This window comes from Strix aluco, chromosome 1, assembly GCF_031877795.1.
Source record: "Strix aluco isolate bStrAlu1 chromosome 1, bStrAlu1.hap1, whole genome shotgun sequence".
Taxonomy (NCBI): Eukaryota; Metazoa; Chordata; class Aves; order Strigiformes; family Strigidae; genus Strix; species Strix aluco.
This window is the reverse complement of record NC_133931.1, coordinates 65,150,980-65,174,925: the sequence shown is the minus strand read 5'-3', so window position 1 is coordinate 65,174,925 and position 23,946 is coordinate 65,150,980. Positions and strand designations below refer to the sequence as shown.

At 42.6% G+C, this 23,946-nt stretch overlaps 1 protein-coding gene across 5 annotated transcripts in view; it reads left to right on the top strand.

Moving 5' to 3' along the window:
• Positions 1-23,946, top strand: part of ZNF516 (zinc finger protein 516) — a 118,831-nt gene that overhangs the window by 78,211 nt on the left and 16,674 nt on the right. For 2 of the 5 annotated variants that reach the window (XM_074823201.1, XM_074823192.1), the window contains exons 3-5: positions 10,228-11,706; positions 16,583-16,687; positions 17,595-17,662. In XM_074823201.1, the coding sequence (XP_074679302.1) occupies positions 10,228-11,706; positions 16,583-16,687; positions 17,595-17,662 (1,652 nt within the window). Of the gene's footprint in view, positions 1-10,227; positions 11,707-16,582; positions 16,688-17,594; positions 17,663-19,593; positions 19,751-23,946 lie in introns of those variants that run through there. The other 3 variants (XM_074823165.1, XM_074823173.1, XM_074823183.1) reach the window with 2 other exon arrangements.

Sequence of the window (23,946 nt, the reverse complement as noted above, 5' to 3'; positions counted from 1 at the left end):
CTGTCCAGCCTGTGTCTTGGATTTGATCTGACTTGCTTCTTTTCCTATTCCAGCCTTATTACCTTCCATTCTCTTTCCAAAGTCCTCTTTCCTCTGAAAGCCTGAAAAAAATTATCAACACAAGGAAGCAGATTTTCTGTCCAAGTACTGTATAACCAGTGCATCTTTAAATACTTGTAATACTTATAACCTAAGTTCACCTTTCCATGATATGCCACTGTGTTTGATGTGACTGACATGCAGAGTAAAGATCTTTGACTGCCTTAAGTCTGTGAACAGAGCCACCAAGCCATGGTAGTGTGGCCTTCAGCAGGAGAAACAAGGTAAATTAGGTCATGCAGAGCTCCTTATTTCCGCAACTGTGCTACCTCTATTACCACGCTGGGCTTGCTGGCTGTAGCTTAGGTATTTCTGCAGAATGGTAGCCTACAGCACAGCTGCACCCTCTGTTTTTAGACTGAGCAGCTCTAGTAAAGGGCTTTATGATGTATGGCAATATGCTACCCACGCTTAACAAATGATAGGAGAAATTAAATATTGCATAAGGAATGTTAAGCTGTATGGGGTGGCTGCCAGTCCACAGTCCTGGCTTGGAAAGCCTTTCTTTTTCCTTAGTGCGTTTGAATGAAGAGGAACAGGTGGTGGTCAAAAGACACTCTGGAGCAGACATTGTGGCAAGTCTGACTGTTGGAACGGAAGGGAAAATCTCTAGGAAGATTTACAACTGTGTGGGTCTATGTTTGGAGTGGCTGTACAGGCAGGCTGCCACTTGCTTAAAAAACCCTTACAAATCTGAGTCATAATTTTCCATCTCCTCTGCAAGAAGTTTTGATGCATCAAAACCAATGGCACTTCTCTTTCTGTGCCTTAAACTAAAAACCAGAACCAAAACCACAACAGCCCCTACCCCAACCCAACCCTCTCAAATTTAATTGTGTATCCTGCTGTGTTAATGGTCTTACGTCCTTTCTTTTTCCTCCTTCTACCTGCACCAAACTTCACAGGCAGGGCCACACATGGAGAAATGCCTAGCAGCTACAGAGCGTACTGGAAGTACTCTGCTTAGGTTTTTGGACTAGTTCATACTGTGTCGCTATTAACTCTGGAATTACGACAAAGCTGTGTTAGAGTCAAATTGGTATCATCTGGCCTAATCACTTCCTAATTTTGCAGAACATTCCAGGGGTTTTATATCCCATAATTTTCTTTAAGTATATTATGAGCAGCAACATTTAAGGCAATGCCAAATTGTACCGTTTTCATTTTGGCAAGCAGTCCCTGCAAGTGTTTTTGTATTGGTCCTGTGTACGTATTCATCTCTCCCTCTATTTTACCTGTAATTTATAGATAAGTACTTACTGTTCCCTCATCACTTTCCAGGGTCCAGACAGTGATGTGGAACTGTGAAGGTGCCTCTACATTTTAAAATAATGTAGTGCCTTTGCTCCGGTTCAGTCTGTGAGTGGGAGTGATGGACCGTTTCTTCTGCATCCACTTAGGTGTTGCATTTCCAAAAGGAAGAATAGCAGGTTTGAAGTTTTGTGAGTTGGGGACAGAGTTGCAGAAGTCATGCATAATGTAGATAACCCACTTTAGTTTCTTGGTGCCGTGCTTTGCCCAGCTGTAGCTGGAGCGACCGTGTGTGAGATGGGAAGACATCGGGGTGCTCTTGAAGCTCACAGGGCGAAGAGGGGCTGTGGGGTGTGACTGGGAAATCTGGTCTCCAGTCCCAGCAGGGGCCACACTAGGGACTGCATGCAGGATGCGGCAACAGCATGGGGATCAGATGTGTTAGTTGCAGCCTTGCTGTGTGAGGCTGGACAGACCCGTGTCACCTCCCCTCAGCTCTTCATTTAAAGGACAAGCTTTATTCTCCACTGGCAAAAGCCTCACTGAAGTCTTAACTACACTTGGGTTGAGGTAGTGTGGATGAGGGGTGAGAAAGACACTTGGAACTACTCTAATAACAGGAGTTACAGCTTCATCTGCAGATAAGTACACATTATTTCATGGGGTTTTTTCCCTGCTGCTGGGCAGAGATTACCCTGATGGACCTCTGTGAGAAATACAGAGATGAAAGGATTGGTAAGTCATCGCTAGCCCTGCTGCTGCCTAGAATTCCTATGCACCATGTACATAATGACTTACAAAAAAAATCCCACTGAGGAAGTGCAGAGAGATGTGATGAACACTGGAAATGTCGTGTCTGTGGCACGCTGCCAGCAGCAGCCATTTTACCCACACGTGCACTTTCACTTCATTACGTGCTCTGCTGTGGATGCTTTCCTTCCCTCACCTTCAAATAAAGTCTGTGTTGACTCTGGAAGGGCTGATACCTGGGAGACAGATCCCAAAGCACCCAGCGCTAGAAGGGAGTTTGCATTTGGGCTTCCGCACAAAGCTTTTTGCACTTGATGTGCACCTGTGCGAAGCTGAGGGTGATGAAAAGATACTATGTGAGGGGAGAGTGAAGTAATTTGCACGTGGAGCTGCTCTTGCAGCCAGTTGGCCTTTGGGAGGCTTGTAGCATTGGTACCCGAGATAACAACAAAGCCAAATATTCTTCAAGGAAAAATTTTATGCAAGTAGCTGGAGAGAAAAAGTTCACTGTGAACTTCCAGGCTTGTTTTTCATCATACCTCCAATACCTAACAACGTGCACTTCAGCCTGACAGATTTTGGACTTGATACCCTTTCCCACCTAGTTCCTCAGTTACTTTGTTGGTGCCTATTCTCTGATTGTGCTTGAAATTCCAATAACCTTGCTGGCGTTTGCATCTGTGGCTGTGCAGATGGGGGATGCTTTCAGGCTTCCTTTTTTTTTTTTTGTCTGTTTAAAAAAAAAAGAAGTGATCTTTGAAGTGTGATGGAACTCTAAAGCATTTCTGCTGTGCAAAGGAATTTGTAATTTTACTGAGCTAGGGAATACCTTATAGAAAGGGGTCTTTTGTGTGCTATACCATAACTGGTCTCAGACTCAGATTTCACTCATCTTAAAAGGTTAAGCTTCAGATTTAATAAAATAAAATTTTTGTGCTTTTTTCCCAGTCACTTCAGTGACCTTTCCAATTCTTTCCAAAATGCAAAACTAATGCAATCAGTATCTCTGATGATAATAAAAATAATAATCTAAAATAATTCAAAAACCTCAACATGTGCAGTCCAGAACTGAACAAACTTTCTTGAATTAGTTTGATGGTTGCCTATTCATGTTTCATGTTTTTTGCTGCCCGGATTGTCAGAGCTCAGTGGGTTTTGTTTTCACAAACAGCAGGTGTCCTCCTGGACAACGCTAGAGAGATTAGTCAAATGGAGACCGGGATAGTTCAGAGTGGTGGGCTCTGGCTGGCCTGTCCTGCTTTCATCCCCTGCAGTGTCCCCCAGTTCTGCAGAGGGAAAGAGATGAACAATATAACAGGACCCTTCAGCTGTTTGCATGCTCAGGTCATGGTGGTACGATGTTTTAAGCATTCGACAGGGAGGGTAAAAAGTAACTTGCGGGTAAAGTTAGAAATTGCTGAGGGTAAAGTTAGTGAAATGAAGCAAATGGGACTTTGGAATAAATCTGTATGTTGTTGTTCCAGTAACAGAGGGAAGCCTGAAAAGAAATGTGCAAGAAAAACAGCTGAAAAATAGCATGGTCTTAAAAAAAGTTGAATTTAGGGCTCTTAGCATTAGTTATTTAATCATTATGGCAACAGTAGTAGTACCATTTGGGAAGAAAAGAGTGGAAGGGAAAAAAGCTAAATTTCGTTACTCTAAGGTGCCCAAAAGAATTAAAATTGCTTTTGTCAGATAATAATTTCTCCTCCCTGGGCCCGCTCCCAAAAAACAGGGACACAAACCTGCAGTTCTTTTCTCTCTACTTGTGAGATCATGCTTTTTTGTAGTTGGCATCCTTTCCCAAGAAATACTTGATTGAAAGCTGACGGTTGCCATCATGCATCCTTGGCCTGAAATTGTCAGCCATGAGATTAAAAAGTCAATGATAAGTTATTTTAGGAACTATAAGGTTTAAATGTCGAAAAGGAGAATGGAGACCATGAATGCAAACTATACCAAAGGGCTGCTAGTTCTGATTGGTGAACCCATGATCTGGGGTTATTTCCTAAGGATGGAAGTACAGTGGTGTTAGAAATGTATAGCTGATTGCATGGAGGTGAAAAGGTAACTAACTCCCCAACATCTAGCCACAGCAAAAATATGAAAAAAAACGTGCTGAAAAGTAGTAAGGAAAAGCAGTGTGGTATAAACCAGAAACAACCCCCTCATGACCAGGTGAAGGCAGGACTTCTTGGGGCAACTGGGGCTTGTTTTCTGTGCACTCCGGGGCCATGGCGCAGGGTGGCATTACTCCTCTTTGCCCCTTGCATAGCCAAAGTGAAACCTCTGCGGGGCTGGGTGAGCTGGCTGGCTGATAAACCATCTGTATCAGCCAGCATCTCAGTCTCAAGAGCTGTGCTGGGTTTCTGCCCTGTTTAAAACCTCAAACCTTAGCCAAAAACACTCACCGTCAATTCTAAAATTAGTCCAAGAAGAAGCAGGGATATTAGTTGATTGTATCATCCTCTTACCTGCTAGCCTCCCCCATCCTGCAGTATTGAGTATTCCAGTCTGATCCTTGGTCATCTCTTTTTCTGAATTATTGGGGAGCTGTGTAGCTGTGTAAAGCAAGATGAGCTTTGCAGATGAGAAGCTGGATCTTGTATGAACACGCCACAACTTTTTCTTCCCATTTCTCACTGTGGCACGTGGCCTCGTGCTGTAAGAAAACTTAAGAGGGTTTTAGGAGTTGTCTCTCACCTCATGCCTGCTTTACCCCACCACGTTGAGGATCTGTTGAGTCACACAGCTGGAGAAGAAAGCAGAGGAGGTGGCAGATAGCATGTGGAGTACAAAAACTAGACATGCAGACAGCTGGAATAGGGGACATGGCTGGTGTAAGACAAATGATCCTCTGCAAAACAGGTACTGGGGCTTTTTGAACAGCCCGACCTATGCTGAGATGATAAACCTGCTGCTGAGGAGGGTTACAAGCTGACCGTTGAATGATTCAGGAGTCCTTCCCTTGGCTAACCACATAGGGAATCACTATGAAAGGAAGGGTGGTTTTGGCGTATGCCTACAATGCAGTTGTAGTGTGTTGATACTAGCTTATGAGGGGCTTGGGTTTGCTGTGCTGGTAGAGTGAAGGGAAGGAGGAAGTCATGCTTTCTGCCTGCCCGTGAAAAGGATGGATTTTTATCATGCATTGATAATCCATGTTTTGTCCATATAGGCTTTACAGTCCAAGCGGTGCTCCACCTCTTCCCTTGACATTTACTCTGCACTACAAATACACATAACTGGGGTTTTTTCCTGTTAATTGTGAGTTTTCCTGCATGCAATTATATCTGATTGTTGTGATAGAGTCCAGTGCTCAGGATGACATAATTCTCACTTTTGGAGCTTGGAGCTCCTGGGGAGGCTGCAGGCATTGGCCTGTCACCCTTCCATCTTCCCTCAGCCATGTGAGGGACTCTTAACTCTTCATCTTTATTTTCTGGTTGGTTACTTTTCTGTTGCAGTTCTCTGAACTCCTTCTGACTTGTCCATATTTGCAGATGTGCACAGATATTCTGGGAGCATGGAGTATTTTTGTTGGACCTTCCTTTCACAGGATTAAAGACATTGATTTTCTGCTGCAAACCTGCTTTTTGCCTTTTTTGCCCTGCTGTGTCCCACTGTATTGTGCTCACTGTGGACTTTTACATAGTGCCCATTACTATGGTATATATATTTTGGATTTTATATGTACGTATATAAAAAATAACATGACCAGCATGGCCATCGTGTCTTCTTCAGAGTAGTTTTATTTTTATTTTTATAATGCTTACTTTTATTTGTGAAAGCTAAGCTGAAGAACCTCACCTAGTACACTCATATTTAACTTGCCATCTATTGTAACATCTGTTATTTTCAACATTGCTGCTTCCCAGATTTCGCCCTCCCACTGCATGGGTTTTTTGGATCATTTCCCTTCACTTGTCTTAGCCTGCTTTTTTCCAGAATGAATCTCATTTGATTATTTTCAGACTGCATTTCTATTCTCTCTAAGTCCCTGTGCATTATTTCCTTGTCCCTGTTATTTTTGCAGCTCCTCCAAATGCAATATTTCCTGGAGATTTAAGTTAGCATGCTGTCTAGTCTCTTCTGGATCTTTAAAGAAAATACCAAGTGAAATAGGACGTAATACAGGTCTCTGCAGTATCGCACCTTCTTCCAATGTTATCCTTTTCTTTTATCATGATTTATTTGCAGCCAGTTTTCAAATCCAGCCACAGCATTCATCTCAAAGTGCAAATCACTATCAAATGTTTACTAAAAATCGAACACATGACATCTGCTCTTTTCCCTCCAACTCCTGGTGCTGTAATGCTAGGCAGAAAAGGGGCCAATTTCTAGCCAGTTCTGCTCTTCTGAATAGAAATCATGGTTTCATTGTCCTCAGGCTTGCAGCCTGCTTTACTTTATAGGAAGCCTCATGAATTAAAACAGCTGTGCGGCCCGCTCTGAAATTCGGTTCTGTGGTGAAACAGAACTGAGGAGGAAACAAGTGGAGTTTATGCATGTGAGGGGGGAGAAAGGGAGAATAGGGATTATGTGCATGTGGGGAGAAGGGAAGTCACTTTTATCTGCCTGTGTATGTAACTAAGTGATGGCAATTGGATATATTTCTGCAGAACTGGTCAAATATCTGAATATTCCTGTGTTTCTAGACCGTGGCTTCCCATATAGTTAAGTCTCGCTTTGCTCTCCCTTGGCCTGCGATGCCGTCAATATTTGAAACTATGGCCAAATTCAAGGCATGAGATGGCATCAGAAGCCACCTCCTAGCTGGGCATCTTGTAAACTTGCTCTGCTTCAGCTGTTGGCCAGGTATCCGTGACGCAGAAAAACTTTAATGCTTAAGGGATATGGTAAAAGGACCCTTCTCACTCTTGAGTACAACAGGTGAACAGTTGTTTTGGGTAAGAAACAAAGGAATTGAGACAAACATGAGGAGATGACAGGGGCCATAGGATAAAAAGTGAGAGCATGCTTAGCCGAGAACTCTTTCAATGGGGAATGTGAGTTATAGTCCCTGGAGATCATGCAAAAGGCATCTCATTCACGGCTTTTTGCTTTGACCTGGCCATAATAAAATCTCGAAAGTTTCTCGTGACAGTAATGCCTGCGCTGTGCTGGTTAGAGCAGTATTTTATACCAGTGATTTAAAAAGATTGTTAGTACCCCTTTTCAGCTGGGGCAAGCGGCTGGGAGCAGGCAGAAATAAATTTTTCTAAAAAGTCTTTGCCTATATTATTGGGTTGCATACCATCTCCTCTTGCTCTTGCCTGCATCTCCTCTTCCCCCTGGCTTTTGCTACCTGCACACAGTCTAGCCTGGACCACCACCCGTGATGGGGAGGATGGCACGTGGCAGCGTTTCAGCCTGAGTGTTGGTATCTGGAGTGTTGGGTCCCTGGTGGAGAGCAGGATGGGGCTAGGGAGAAGCTTAGGCTGTGCTTTGTGCTGGTGAAGGAGTATGAGTTGGCCTGTAGGTGAGAAGTGTGTCTGTCCAAATCTTGGGGAAGGTAGGGGTGTGGGGTTATTTTGGGTTATTCTTGCTAGAAGTGCAGCTTGAGTAATTAACACAAATACTGCTAATGAGGCTCCTGATCTAAGCTTTTAAAATTATTCCTAGTATGTTCAGTACTGTTTGTGTGAGACATCAGAGAAACTGAATCTAGCAAGACGCTATGAAGAGATGTTAGAAGCTATGTTTTGTAATAACCTTACAAATTTTCATATATTGTACTGACAGCGTATGTCTTCAGCATTGTGGCAACTGCAGGCCTAGATACACCTCACAAATGCCTTCATTGTTTTCCTACTCTGTGCTGCATTTTCCACGTGAAAAATCCCTTTTTCTTTGGTGGCTGCACTAAAGCACTAGGGCTAAAAGGACTGTAGCCACCTCCAGGTTTGCAGTCCCAGGCTTTATACCCATGGTTATTGGAGCACACGGGACTGTGGTCTGTCTCCCTGCTTCTTCGTCCTCCCCCTCTCCCCAAGTACAGACCTACGCTGAACAACCCAGACCTAAAGACCAAGCCCAGACCTAACCCATGCCACCTCACAGTCTTTGACTTTGTTCTCTTTGCTGAAACAGTGCATTATGTAGATTTTGACCAAGTCAGAAAGCATCAAGGAGTGATCTGAGGTACACAGAGCAACCTGGGAGTCAGGGCATCTGCCGATGCACGCCTTCATCGCAGCTGCGCAGGTGGACCAAGATGTGACTGGAGCCTCCCAGCTCCGCAAGCCCCGAGAGTGGGACTGGCGGTGGTCCCCCACCTCCCTCCTCTGCCTGCTCTGCTCAGTGTAGCCAGTAGGTCGGTTCAGTCTCTGCCAAGTACTGCTACAACCGAATGATTTGTTTTTGCTTTGCTTTATTATTTACTACGATGATCAAAGGAGCTACTCCTTGTGATCATAAAGAGAAGCCTTAAAATCTTATTTAAGAGCACAAATATTTTGGGCTTTGACAGATGTGCTTTGAAAATAACACAGATGTGCAGTGTCAGATTTCACCGCTACATGCAGTGTCTTTGTTTCAAACTGTAAATTTGGCTGGTAGTGCTGGGCATATGCTTTCCCAAAACCTTGGCCCCTGCAACACAGGAAGAACAAGTTTCGGGGTTGTGGGTTTTTCCCCCCCTGAATTTACCGTCTTAAAGTGTTTGAAAGGAAAATGATCTTATCAGACTGAGCACTCAGCCCTACAAGGCTGCAAAATCTATGGGTTTATTTTTAACATATTTACACTGAATTAAATAAAGGCTTAAGCGTTTTTTGCTTGAATTGAAGGCAAGGCTAAGTGGACTTTATTTGCGGTGAAACTCCAGCTGAAGATATGTTTCTCCCATTATGCCGTGCAGAATAAGGCCTGTGGCACGGCGCTAGTGAACAGTGCTTGCTTTTCTGAAGCGCTGGCTTTTATGAGTTGATGTGAGAGGATATGCAGCTCCAGAGCAGTTCACTCCTTTCCCATTCTCACCCCTTCTACGATGTGGTGATCACTTTGGACATTCTAGATGGACCATGGTCTCCTTACACTTGCTTGACAGGGGCTCATTAACTGCATGTTAATTGAAAGTGAAAGTTTGTCAGATGATTCAATTCAGTTACATGTTAAACGGATGCAGTAAGCATTACTGCTGTGATGAAAATCTCTGTGGAACTGATTTGTGAACTGATTTGGAGGGATTCAATGGCTTCATCAGCAGCTCTGAGAGATCAGCATTGGGAGAGCAGGTAGAGGTAGCCATGCTCCCAGCAAAACAAAGCCTACTCTTCTCTTTCACCCTAAGCAGCTTTAATTACTGCCCAGTATGTTCCCTTTCCAGGACATGTGTTAGGTAGATAAATTTACTCTGGAGAGCTGAGAAGCAAAGAAGAAAATGAGAAGAATCAAAAGTCTGGTTTGAATTCTGTAATCTAAATAGCTGAAAATGTTGAATTCCTTATCTCTCCATGGATTAAGCGGTCATAAAATTTTCCTGAAGTTTGACTCAAACGTAAATGTATGTTAAAAAAAATGGATCTGTTTTAAACTAATGGACGGAATACTCAAAATTTACATCCTCCATAACTCATCTTTTATAGTTGGCCACTGCAAAAGTCCCTCTTAAGCGAGCAGTTTATACTGTATTCTGTACCTGCTTATATGCTTGGTTTCCATGTGGAGCCAATTTTTATTGCTGAGTTATAAACGCTTTGAAAATAGGGACTTGTAATGGAAGCACTGACAGACCTTTAACTAGGTCAGTCTTATCTGGCACCACCATCTTTGCTTTTGTTAAAGCATTAAATGGTTGCATATTTGTTTATTTTTCTCACAGTCCCAGAATTTTAACATGGATATATTACTGAATTGTTCTTTCTTCAAAATGTCATGAACATGCAGCATTAGAGAGTTTATCCAGACTTTGCAGTCATCTTTAAAAGTAAATTGAACTGTTATGTCTTACTTCGTGATTTTCTTGCTTATACAGTACATTTAGTCTGTAGCATGTCATTACAATACTAATGCGAAAGTTTGCTTTTTCTCCTGCTATTTTATTCTAATCTTGAATTCTGCTCTGTCTTTGAGGGTCCTTTCTGCATAAAATGACAATGATGTTTTTTTATTTGTCCCATTCAGATGAAAAGCCATACCACTGCAACTTTTCTGAAGAGGAAACCCCAATGGTAACTTCTCAGTTGGACGAACTCCCGAAGCTGGGAAGCCGCAACACCAGAGAAAACGAAGCCAGGGAATCTAAACCAGAGATTCCTGCCCTGGTGTCAGCACTGGAGAGTGTCATCAAGGAGCCCTTTTTGAAATACCAAGATCTAAAAGGTTCTGCAGACATAAAGATGCCAGCATTTCACCACAGCCAAGGGCTTCCTTGCTCTAGTCGCATTGCTAACTTTGCTTCGGGTGTGGGCCAGACATCTCCAAATGTGGTCATGGACTTGAAAACGTCACTTGAAGTGCAGGCTAGTCGTGCTAGAGAAAGTTTGCTAGACTTGCACAGGGAGTATCCTCTGATAGAAAAAGGTGCTGAAGTTCAAGAGGTAGCTCCACTTGATTTGAGTGAAAAATCAACAAGGGATAGTTCATGCAATAAAAATCTGAATACATCCTTGCAGGCTGCTTTAATTGTCTACCCATGTCCTTTCTGCAGTCACAAGACCTACTACCCTGAAGTCCTGTGGATGCACAAAAGAATTTTGCACAAAATCAGCTGTAATTCCATGGTCCCCCCTTGGGTTCAACAGAATGGATTCAAGAGTATTAAAAACAACCTGGTCTTTCTGGCAAGGAGTGGGCGTACTGGCCCCCCTCCTGTTCTCGGTGGTAAGGAGTGCCAGCCTTTGCCCATTGCCAGATTTACGCGCACTCAAGTGCCAAGTGCATTGCCAGGGTCCAAAAGCAGCTCCCTTTCTGTTGGGATGACTGCAAAGTCTGGGAGCACGCATCAGGCAAAGGACAGTCATGCCTTCGGCCACTGTGGTCCACGCTTATCAGGTCTGGATGGGTACAGACAGCCCAAGTTAAACCATTCCCAGGAGCAATACAGCATAGCAGCACAACAAAAAAGTAAATATGAAGCAAATTCCAAACTTACGCAAATGGGAGCCTATAGCAGAAGCGTAACACCTACTCAACCGGTCATATCCAGGCCTAGCACACAGCCCACCAACAGTAAACAAGTGGAAAAGTATGTGGTTCCCCAAGGAAGTACTAGCTTTGCCCCTCCAGGTAAGCACTGTGCATCCGACTCCATGAAGGCCAAATTCAGCCCACCGCTGCAGTATCATCCTCTGTGTAAAAGCGAGCAGTACACTAAACACGAAGAGCCATCAGTGCCTCAGCGGGAGTCTCATGTGAAAGCTGGGAATGAGGTGAGGACATTGGCAAACTGCACAGCGGTAGCACGAGCAAGTCCACTGCTGCAGCCCCAGCCTAGCGCCGCGGGAGTTTCTCCAGCTTTACACTCCAGCAAACAGGATTTGGGATCAGATGGGCATGAGAAACGTTTGGACGTTTTAAATATCTTTAAAACATACATTCCAAAGGACCTTGCTTCGTTGTACCAAACGTGCGGTGCCAACAGCCCCGTCCTGGATCATGCAGGTAAGATTTTTCACAAGCCTTTCTGTAGCCGAGGATGCGGCTTCCTTGTTCCTGCTTCATTCAGAGTCACAACATGCAGTTTCACAGATCCTTCCTTCTCTCTCTCTAACGGTTGGGATTATGAGTTCATTGTTTTTATCATTTCTGGATAGGCTTGAATAGGTTTGTTTACCAGTCTCTAACATTGCAGCATCCCCCTTTGTGCAATGTGTGACATTTCTGTTGCAGGTTAAATGTATCTGGTTCCACCTGGAGTATTAGTGTTCCTTTGTCCCCTTGCTTCAAGAAGGCTGAGGTTACACAGATGTGCTGTCACACAAAGATCCTCCTCATATGCTGGTGCTGGCACACATCATCATCTTTTTGCTTCGGGCAAAATAAACGTCCTCTGGGGCTTATCTGTGATGTTACTTTGGAGGTTTTGTTCAATTTCGTCTGCAAACAAGTCTTCCAAAACCAGTGATAATCACTTGTTAGTGTCCTTTGTCTTTCTTGACAAAAGTCTTAAGACCTTCCTTGTCCATATCAGAGACTGCAGTTGTATTTTTCAAATGATTCTTTTGATCTGTTTGTATGTTTATAATTAAAAAGAGAGGGGGCAGAATATATGCCTGCTAATTCACGTAAGCAGAAAAGGCAGTTGTGGAAATAGCTAGTTTAAAAGTTCAGGGACTGAAAAAGTATCAGCGCCTGTCCTGTCACTTGCCAGTCAACTGCCATGTAAAAAGAAGAACGAGGGGAAAAAAAAAGAAACTAATGTATTTGCATGTGAAATCATACCCTTCTGATGATCTGCCAGAATTAGTTTGTCTCAGTGGAAACTGAAAATCACACTGATTTATTTCTCTTGAGATGGGTGTGTGGGTGTGTAGCGGGGGAGAATGGGAGCCATAGTCCCAGCTCTCACCGTTTGTAAACCATCCCATTTTTTGTACGCTTCTTCTCTTTATAGAAGTTGTGCAAGACTGAACTCCACATGGAAAGAGCACGTGTTTCAGACCAGTGTTCTAGTGTCCTTGTGTGACATAGCACTCTCTGTTTTGTCAAAAGCATGTGTGAAATGGAGCTTGTGACCCTATTTGCAAGTGGTACAAAACCCAGGGCATTTGGAAGCTGGTAGTCTGAGGCCAGCTATGGTCTAGTGCCCAGAAGGTGTGTGCAAGTTGACCACTCTGGTAGCTGTGAGAAAAGGAAGGAGCCATAGTGTTTGGTCAATTCTTGGTGGAAGGTCTTTTGGAGAAGACAGGAGGGCAAAATCTATCTAAAATAGTCCAGGAGGTGCACCTTTCAGCAACTCCATTGTGAGTTTTGCTCAATCGTTTAAAAAGTAATGCTGCATAGGAGCTGACTGTTGTTTATTGAGTAGATCATTTTGCAGGTGGTTAGAGGCTGTGTGATGATTCTAACTAACATCAGGCTCCTGTTTTTTGTTAAGGAAGCAGAGGAGGACACGCTCAGTTTCTAAAACTGCAGCCTCAGCATTCCTGCTTTTGTTCAGCCGACTTTGCTTTCACCATCCTAGTGCCTAGGAATGTTGTCTAAAGTTCTTCCTTGCCCGCTTCCTGCTCTAAATACCACTTAATTGTTCCACCATCAACTTGGGGTACCTTCACGTGGGTGCCCTCCTTGATGTTATTTAATACGACGTTGTGTCAACCTGCTCAGAGAAATCTTACTGACCCACTGAGCTCCCAGATGTGTTAAGAGGGATGAAGTGAAACAGTAAAAGCCAGGAACTAGAAGCTTCTTTAGTGAATGCAGGCACCAGAAAAACCATGAGGACCATTGGGGCAAAGTAAGGTAGGGGCAGGGTTTCCAAGGGTGTCTCTATTTACCTGCTTTTTAAAAGAGAGATTTTATTGCCAAAATGTTTTTGCTGGGCAGTGATTTCCAGAGACACTTTAACTGGAAGTTATTTAGTGCCCATCTCTGCTTTGAAATCTCTTCCTTCATTCCAAGTGTTTTACAGCAATCAAGTTTTCAGAATTTGAAACCTCTTTTTTTATGTAGCTTGTCTTCATTTTATATACAACTTCCAGGTTGTTGATGGTTCTCCAAACCAATTGACATGATGGCTGTTTTTCATAGCACTAAAATAAAAAGCTGCTGCAGGCAAAAGGAACGAGATCCTACCAACTGCGAATAGAGGAGGGTAAATGAACCTTGTCTGAAATAACACACAGCCCTAGACTGAGCCCTCTGAGTCAGTATGCATTATACAATTTAGTCTTAATGTGGCAATGTGAATATGGCAATCATGACATAAAAGACCAACAAAAATCCCACTTAGGTATACTATTTGTCACATTTTTTCCCCAATTGAATGTTCCCAATAGACTTTACTTGGGTGTTTGGTATACAACCTCATCTTGGATCATACTAGAATATTTTAGTGTGTGGTAGTGCAGTGTTCAACTTCCTTTAGAGTGGCTGGATTTATTTCTGGGATCCTTTCTTTTACATTTGTGTTTATTCCAGTGTGTCCTTGGAAAAAAGATGTTGTATGTACCATTGTGGTAACGGCTGCAAACACAAAGCTTGCTGAGCTTAGGCTAGGTTTGTTTCACACTGCCCAATCTTTCCAAATGCTTGTAGAGAGAATTTTGTTGTTATATTTAATAGTAGTTTTTAATTTTATTCATGATATTTACATGTATCGCCATATTAGGAAAGGATGAGTTATGGCAGCAGATGCACTCTTTCCCTGGAGCTCCTTTGATACCAGCTTTGAGCATTGGTTTCACAGGAGCTCCTATTCAGATAGTCACGTTCATGTACCTTAATTTGCTAACACCTGTAGTCATCCACCCTCTTTTGTTCACATATAGGATAACCTGAGTGATGACTCATAGGGGTACTGCCTTGTGGCAATGATGCCCATCGCTCAAAGCTCTGAACTATGAAAAGCCTTGTGGTGCTCCTTAGGAAATGCAACAGTGGCAAATACACCTGGAAGCAATCCGTTTTTTTCACCTGCTCTTTAAACAACTACCATAAAGTGAGTGCCAGGGAGGAATTAGATCAAAGTCTAACCCGTTCACCTTTGGCGTTTGTACAGGGTACTTTGGCTTACAACAGCGTTCTCAACCTTCCCTCATGCACGACTCAAGTGCATAATGGCTGCTGAGACAAGTGTATTCACCTTTCACAGAGGGAGACTCGGGGTGTAGAGAGATTAAATGTCTTCCCAGAGGTGGCAGTAAACCACCTGAGGAACCCAGGTCTCCCAGGCTCCACGGGAGCCAGTCTGCTGGTAGCAAAGCCCTGCTCTGCCTGTCCCTGCCTGTCCTGCAGCCAGCCCAGTGGTCCGGCAAAGGCCACGTCTGGTCTCTCAACATTCTTTGATCGGCCTTGCTTTTGAGCTTGCAGGCGTAGTTCTGGTCAGTAAGGGGAAGATGCTAGTAAGAGATGAGAAATTCTGCTTTAAACGTGACTGCCTTACAAGGCAAATCCATCACATTATAGTATGGTGAAGCTCTTAGTGAAACTTACGTGATTTTTAAAAAATTTCTTTGTGTGTAGGTATACATCATCTGGATTTGCCCCTAAATCATGATCTTGTATTTGACTGCCAGGAACGTAATTGTTGGGAGTGAGTGTGTTCAGCTACATTATACAGACTGTGCTGCCATCTGCAGGAGGTGCTATTATAAAAAGAGAAGATAATTTGTGAGTGGGTTGGGTTTTTTTGCAGCCAGACATTTCTTTTTAATATATGCTGTGGTAAAAAACATTGCAGGACACTTGGTGCCACACCAGCAGAGTAAATGGCAGCCGGTAGTCTTTTCCATTCATTTTCAGGTAGAGGATCTGTATTTTGGATGAGCCCTCTGGCATCCTGCAATTGATTTTTCAATTGTGGGGGTTTTTTTTGTTGCCACTATTTCACCCACAATTCTATTATTTTAAACTGCTGTAACGGGGGGGGGGGAAAGAAAGAAAAGCTGAAACTTCACTTCCACTGACAACCCCCTGAGAATTTCTTTAAAAGCCAAAGTATTGCAGTGGCAAATGGAAACATCAACTTTTTCCTTCTGAGGAGGTCGTTTTACCAGAATAGAAAAGATGATGTTCAAACATTTTTTTAATAATAAAAAAGCCCAATAAAAGTCAAATGTGTCTTTTTTGATCAGCCGCAAAAAGACAAAGACCAGCCCTTTAAGTCAGATGCTGTAAACTGACCTTTGGAGAAAAAGGAGAGGTTTGAGCGGTTTTCCACAAATGCTAATGGCCTAGAAAACATGTTTACCCAGGGCTGAGGGAAGGCTGCTGTGCTGCTACCAGCTCAAAATGTCCGGAATGACACTTTCATTCACAGATGTCTTTCGTCTGTGCCTCAGAGGTCTGGGGTCAGAGCAGCACCGGCAGGCAGGTAGGCAGGGGCGAAAGGTTTGATCAGTCTGTGATGGCTCCGCTCGCTCTGCATTTGTCTCTGAGGTATTGCCGCCCGGGGGGGACAGTCGGGCTCTGGTCCTACTCACTTCCTATTATCCATGTGACTTGTCTCCGCCACGCTGGAGTCACTTTGATTTGCCTGATGTACTGCTTGACAAAGCTGGGTGATGGCTGAGAAGTGGATCCAGCTGCTCTGAAAAGCGCACACCTGACATGCCAGTCCTGGTGCGGGCACATCATGGGGAGCATTTTTTAATTCAATGTAATTTATGCATTCTTGCAGTCCTGTGTGTGCCTGGCCTGTCAGCTAGTGCCTAGATGAAGGCTGACAGTTGTCATCCAGGGCCTGAAGGTAGCCTCACATAATGACACATTAGACATACTAATGATGTTTTCTTCTGGCATAATGTTTTCTTCTCAACTTTCGTCTCTCCTCTCCCCACCACCCCCTCCTCCCTCCCTCCCTCCCTCCCAACTACAGGGATGCTCAGGACACAAACACGCCAAGGAGACTGCGTCTGCAGAGAATGTGGAAAATGCTTTACCCAACCCAGTCACCTCAGGACTCATCAGAGGTCCCACACAGGTACCTTTTCACACTCATGCTTGCTTTCTCCTATTCCCACTTGCCTGTTTTCAGATCTGCCTAACAAAATCCCAAGAATTACGTTTCACATACCATGTTAACCTAAGTAATTCCAGTACCTAAATCTAATAGACAGGTTTTTTATTTTTACAACTATTGCTCTTGTTCTGTGGATATTGCTTACCTGATATCCGCCCAAACTCCATGAAATTGAAATGCATTTAAGATAAGTCTGTTTGCAAATGTTTTATTTTAATTAGAGAGTAGGGTACTCAGAAATGAATATGCTAATGAATTCTGTTGCCACCAGCACAAATTGAAATCAAAGTACCCCTTTCAGCACAACATAAGGCTTTGTTTTGCCTCATCGTTGCTGTTGACAGGAACATTTTTGTGGGAACCGAGATTTTTCTGCAGACTGGTCAGCCCTAAAATGGGAAATCCCTACCAGCCATTTTTAACCTGGTGCGGTCTGTGGTTGAGGTTGTAGGAGGCTAAAGCCACCGGTGTCGAGAGACCTCCTGAGCATTGCAAGAGACAGTTAGACTAGCAGGTTCCTCCTGAAAAGTGTGAATGATGCATACATAAGCCAGTCTGATGCAAAATGACAGAGGCCAAATGGTAAGTAATGCAAGAAGAGGGTCCCTTTACACATACACTGATAATTAATGTTGTCAGTGATTGCTTTCTTCAGCACTGAAGTCTGAATTAAAAAGGGCAGTGGCCCTAGGCTGCCATTAGCACACTCTCTTACAGTAAGTGTTACGGTAAATTGGTATTTTCCGGCCACAGGCTAGTAGCTGGTGTCTTTTTTTGAACGTGGTTAATCTGTAATGGTCTCAAATAATGTACACACACTAACGAAGCTTGAATGTTCATCTGTTAACAAGCCCCCTTGTTCCCACAGTGGTATTTGAGTCTAATGGACTCCAAGGTACTGAAGTTCACACCACCTCCGCAGATGCCCCAAAACAAGTATGTTTTACAATTAATTGGATGTTTGGTTTTTAATGTGGTAGCTGGGAAAAAGTTGCACAGTGATACTCATCACTAAAGCTCTAACTGTTTTATAACATGTATAAATAATAATGGTGTTGCTTCATTTTTAGCTCTTAAATTTTTTAAGTGTTTTATCAAAGTTTGTTATATAGAGAGTCAGTTAATTGTAAAGCAGGTAGTTAGTGTTTAAATAAACATGTTACTGGCTTACTGGGGACTGGGTGGGATAGGTAACTCTAATGCACAGTGATATGTAATAGTGAGATAGTATGTAAAGAATTTCTAGAAATAACTTGTTTTTACAACTAACATGTTTTCTGCTTCAACAGTACAATTAACACTTAGTCTGTATTTTTCTGAAGCGTATTCATACCCTGATATCCAGTATCTGGCCTTTGAAAGGCTCTCATCCTCCAGTTTCTGTGGACTCTGTGTGGTGGTGTGCTTTCCTATTTCCAGTATACAGTTTACTGTCACAACAAACACTTCTCAGTGCTCTAAATTATACATGACAAAGCTGTTACATAGAAAACCATTAAACTGAATTTGTTTTGTGTATCTTATGTCTTTGGAGACCAGTGTCATAACTTGGACCTTCCCACCCCATCTTCCAGCTTGGCAGGTGGGTTTCAGGGCGCACCTTCTCATGGGCAGTTTTCTTTCATTGTGAAACTGCCTCCAGCATCGCTCACTTTCTCTTTCCTTCACAGTTTTATTTTAATTTTGACTACAGCACTTTTCCTGTTCTGCTGTCTCGTACTAAACGATTGCAGATGGTTTCAGCCATGCTTAGAGCATGCATCTGCATGCTGATCCACCTTTGTGAAGTTTAGGAGTTGGTTTCTACTTGCTCAGTACCATGCTCACCATGCACCACCACATTGCATAGGTCATATGCTGCACCCTTCATGGATACTCAGCACCTTCTCCGTTGCACTTGCATCTTTTTGGCTCAAAGACCGTGTGGGGAGCCCAGCTGCTGGCACAGGAATATCTGAGTTGCTGTCAGGCTGTAGGAGTGGCCAACAACAGTCCTCATAAAGTTTTCAAGATGGCATAGTACTTCAGTAGTTGTTGTGGGCAGTGTTTGCTTCGCTTTTGTGGGACAGTAGCAGCAAAATTACGCTGTAGTTGGAGAACTAGATGAAAGTGCTCTCCTTATGATGCTTATCAAATAAAATTGTGCAAGGACGTACCTCTCAGTAGAAGTATGTGACAGAGTGAAACACTGTAGCTCTGCAAACTAGCTCAACTAGTCTTTGGTTCTCATCGTTTTACTAATGTAGATTTAGTAAACCTAAGCCTCTTTAAAATGCTCTTTCATCTTTTCATGCTCATTGTTTTATCTCGTGTATAGTTGAGATCAGATTCTGAAGGCATCTGGGCTTTTTTCTTCTAAAAGACAATGTAAGGTGAAAGTTGGAAATAAATTTCAAAAAAAAATCTGAAATGGCCATATCTATCCAAAAAGGGATGTGGCATCTCAGTCCACATCTGGACTCTTTCTGTAATTCGGGTTCTATTACTGCACAATAAATTTACTCATAATCTTGTCTTTGTAAACTACTGCCATGTCAGAATTTATTGACTAACTTCTTCCACGGCAAATGTAGCTTGCTCTTGCAGTCTCAGTCTGTGTCAATCTGTCTTCAAAGTATTTGATTAAATTACAGCGTCTCTCAATATAGCAGAATAGTGGGTAGGGGTTAGCTTCATGAATCACTTTGTCTCTTGCCAGTCAGTATTTCTTCCACAGAAGCTGCAGTATGATCACTTCTCCAGGAGATAGTTCCCTTTCTTTTGTCTTGTTTGCTTCTCAGCATCAGCCTTTGTCTCAGTTTGTCAGCATCTGTGTCGGTTAGGATTATTCAGTTGTCTGCCGTTTTGCTTGTTCTCATCATGAGCAGGCTTTGCACTCCCCCAGAAGACTCCACCTGCACAGTCCCTGGGCGTTAGAGAGGGAATACGCTCATTTCTACCTGCAGCTGTAGGGGCCTTCAGAAGCGCAGAAACGAGCTTGCACTGAGAACGATGCCTGCAGCATTCTGGTAACATTACAATTTCCCACCTTAAACATTGTCACTCCGTGTCTTCATTTCTTTTCTTAATTGGGGACACATCTATTCATGAGAGTTTATGGTGTAAAGTCAGTTCAAGTTACAGAAGTGCCATACACACGCCCCAAGCAAGAAACAATAGTTACCACATTCGGTAGCTTGAGAATGAAAGGGACTTTTTTTAATGTTAAGTGGAAATGATTCACTTTACATAATGTTTCCTCCTCACAGGTAAAATATCTTCCCCTGAGTAGTCTGCTAAAGAGTAAAAATATTAACATTAGTATTTCACAGTTCCCTCATTCCCTTCAGTAGTCAACCAGAAGATCATCTCTAAAGGTTTCCTTTATGAAAGAATGTTAGGTAAGGCTTTTAAAATCCCCCAGCATAGTAGCTTACAACAGTGCTATGTTATACAGCAGTTTCCTCACAGAAAAATTCTAATTCTGCATGTTAAAAATAGGGTCTGCAGCCAGGCTTTGTCAAAAATGAGCCAGCTAAATCTGTGTTTAGGTGTCTAAATAGGAAACCTACTTCAGGGTCGTGAACCACCAACAGGAGATGCAGGTATTCAGCATCACTGAAAAGTAGGCCACCTGTAGGGGCATGTAAAAATGATCATACACACCCACTTTTGGTAATATTAGCACTGGGTTGTGTTTCATGCTTTGTTACCAGCACCAATTAAATATAAACAAAACTCAGGAAAGATGATGTCCATTTCCTTCATAACATTATTTAGTGTGGTTTCTTTCTTGTACCTTAAAAAAAAAAAAAAAAGGACATTTTTACATCAAGTGACTTTCCCTGAACTCTGGGGAATATTTCCTTCTCTTCTTTGTCTAAAGGACAAAAAATGCTTATTACATACCCCGAGTCAATACAATCTGTGCAAAGTCATGCAGATTCTCTTGAAATGCTGCCATATTAAACATACTGAATATTCTGAATATTTTTATAAATGCTAAATATCCCAATATATTCATAATTAAACTTGCTTATCCACAATGAATATGTATCTTAATTTGGAATACACTAAACAGCATCCAAGATCTGATTTAGTGGGCATGAATTTGGGGAGTGGACTCCAGTTGCTTATACGTGGCAAGACAAAAGCTGGTTTCCCTTCAGAAGGATCCCTGTGACCATGTGTACCTTGAAGCTGCTTCAGCTCTCAAAGCAAAACTCTCCTAAAGCATGGGGTCATTTCAGAGACACTGCCTGATGCTGCAGCATTGCAGCCAGAAGCCCAATTCCCAAGTGAATTCATTCAGTGGCACAGGAGTCTAGCTTGCTTTTGCAAAATGGTGACGGCATTTCTAATACATATACCTTGCATTTGCATTTTGCTACAGTGTTTTTAAAAACATACAAAAACTTGGCCTGCTTTAGGAATGTAGTTTATCCTCTTATCAGTGCTGTGTCAAACAATATGCTTTAAAAATTTTAAGGGACAAGTAATTGGGTGTTCAAAAAGCATGATTTACTGATTAGAAATGAGGAGTCTCTCTAATTGAGAGTATATATGCGTGAAGCATGTTTGCAGTGCTGGAGCCAGACACATCAAGTTCTCTGCCTTTTGTGTGAGTGAAACAAGCAAAACCCCCAAAACTCTAACCTTTGCCCTCTCTGGAAAAATACCTTTTTACTCAGAGAAAATCAATTAAAAGCTACAGCCCAGGAAAAAAAATGAACTGTTGGTATCACGGATATCTCTGGCTGAAGCTCTCCCCATGCCAGAAAGCAGTGGTGGTCCTTTTCTGTGAAAGAGCTGTGGGCACAACAGTTTTCGAGCCTCGTTCACTGAAAAGAGAGGTGCGCAGTAGGCCCTGTGTGACAGGGGTAAACCACTTTCATTAAGGAGTCCATAAGCTTTAATTTTCTCCACTACAAGTATTTTAAAATATTTCTATAAGTGTTTGATACTTGAGATAGTATAAATGTGAATAGTCAGAATTTGGGGGATAGGCAGATTGGAAAGAACCATCAAGAAAACACCATATATATATATATACACACACACACACACCCCCACCCACCCACACGTGTATTGTAAAGGAGCTTGGGGGAAGGGCTAGGGCATCTGTTACCTCTGAGGTTTTTACATTAGCAGCATTACAGCCCTGCTTGTCCTAAGGCAACTTTGGGGAGGAGAAAAAAAAAAAAAGCAGATAAAAAAGTTATTTAAACCATTAGTTTCTGAGTTTGGTTGGGGTTGGTTTTTTATTTGAAATTTTAGCACTGTCTGTTAGAAGTCCTATTTATGACATTTGTTCATATGAAATGTCTTGCCCCAGTTCCTTGCAGAGTTTCTTCTAAAGATCATGATTAATAGTTCAGTCCTCATTATTGCAAATGTTATTTTTAAATAGTTATTCTGAGAACAAGAATTCCATTAATCAAAATAATAGATAATGAACAAATAAATGGCAACCTAATTTGTCTCGTTCATACATATGGAGATTATAATGCAAACAATCAAGGAATCATGGAGGCTGCTGTACCAGCATCTGAGTAATATGCATGTACTGTGTGTCCATTAGTTTATGAGCATTATAGACAGGATTAGCAGCTGTAGTTCTTGTCCGAACACTTTTCCCTTGCCAGCAAACTGGAGCGGTATCTGTGCTCCAAACTGATCATTGCAGTTTATCTCACTGTCATGTGATAATCTGCCTCCAGTATATTAACATGCACAAAACTGATTTTTTTCCTGTTAACTGGTGAAAAGCCTTAGAAGTTGGTGCGAAAGCAGCTTTTGGTATGGAAGCTATAGGTTTCACTTAAAAAAAGATCTGCTGTTCTTCCCTTTTAAAATGTTGGAAGTGAAGAAAGCCTACTTTTTAAAATGGTAAATGTTTCGCTTCAGGAAGAAGTCAATCCAGCTATGTATCAGCTGGTTCAAAATCTGACTGCCCCTTGGGGTGGTGCAAGTACAAGGGGATGAGCCACTGGGTGGGTTTTGACACAATTGAAGCTCAGGTGCTGTTTGCCAGTGAAACTGGCAGCATGGCCATGCATCAGAGGGGTCCACCCACCCACCACCCCAGGCCCCTCTGTGCCTCCCTGCCAGGTGGGAGGAGGATGGATTAGCCTTTTCATGGGTCCCTGCTGCTGCCTGGTTCATGGGTGGGTGGTGCCCAGACCCGCAGAGCACGCCTCTGCCACCCAACACCCCACAGGCTATCTGTCCAAAAAAAGCACCCCTAATTACACCCCTTTTTTCAGTTCTTACCCAGGAAAACTGGGGCAAGGCGCCTGCCCTCCCCTCTCTCCTTTCCTCCTCCCCTGGCTCAGCGAAACCCTGCTGTGCTCCCCCGTGTACATAGAGCTGGTTCGATACGAGACGTTTTAATGATGAATGCCTCCTCCTGGAATTGTGGCTCTGTCTCTCAGGCATGATGCAGCTGCGCAAAAATGTAAAGCATCTTTCTTGGTTTACTGCAGGAAATTCAGCATCCAACTAAGGAAGTTTTATCACATCTCTCATTCAGTTACTGTTTCCTACATTTCAAATATACTGCGGTCTGTACAGCAGCTTTTTTTTTCTTTAATTTTGTTGCAAATCTTTCCGACTTAAACCAAACTTTGACTGGTAAATGTCATGAATCTCAGGCCAGGTTTAATTAGGAATTTTCTAAATCTATTAACAAAAGAGATGCACTTAATACATTATGTCAACCAGAGCTGGGCTTTCTTTAGCTATTTTGAGGGCTGCCATAGGCACAGCTTGAAACTTGCTTGGATTTTACATGGGTGCCGTATTTTATGTTGCATTAATTTAAAATGGTCTGTTTCACTTCATCAAGACTTTAGCTTAAGGATAATGCATTTATGTAAGATTAATCTTGCCATGTTGTTTTAGGATCAGGATTGTAAACTGCATTGTTCCGACAGTGATGTTCTAAATGTCATTTTAAAGCTTTTCTTGGGAGCTGCAGGCTCCCACTTATTCATGATGTTATCTTTAATTTCACTTGATTTTAGAATATCCCTGCTATTTTTTCAACATGGTAATTATTCATGAAAATTGGCTAATAAAATAAAAGGAAGATGACAAGGGGGGTAAAAAAAAAAGCTGCCTTAGCATTTGTCAGACCTGCACAAGAATTCAGTTTTTCTTCTTTTAGCTGCCTCTGTGACCTCAAACTTCAGCCTTTTTAAAATGCTGAGTTAGTTATGAATCCCTTTTGACTAGCACAA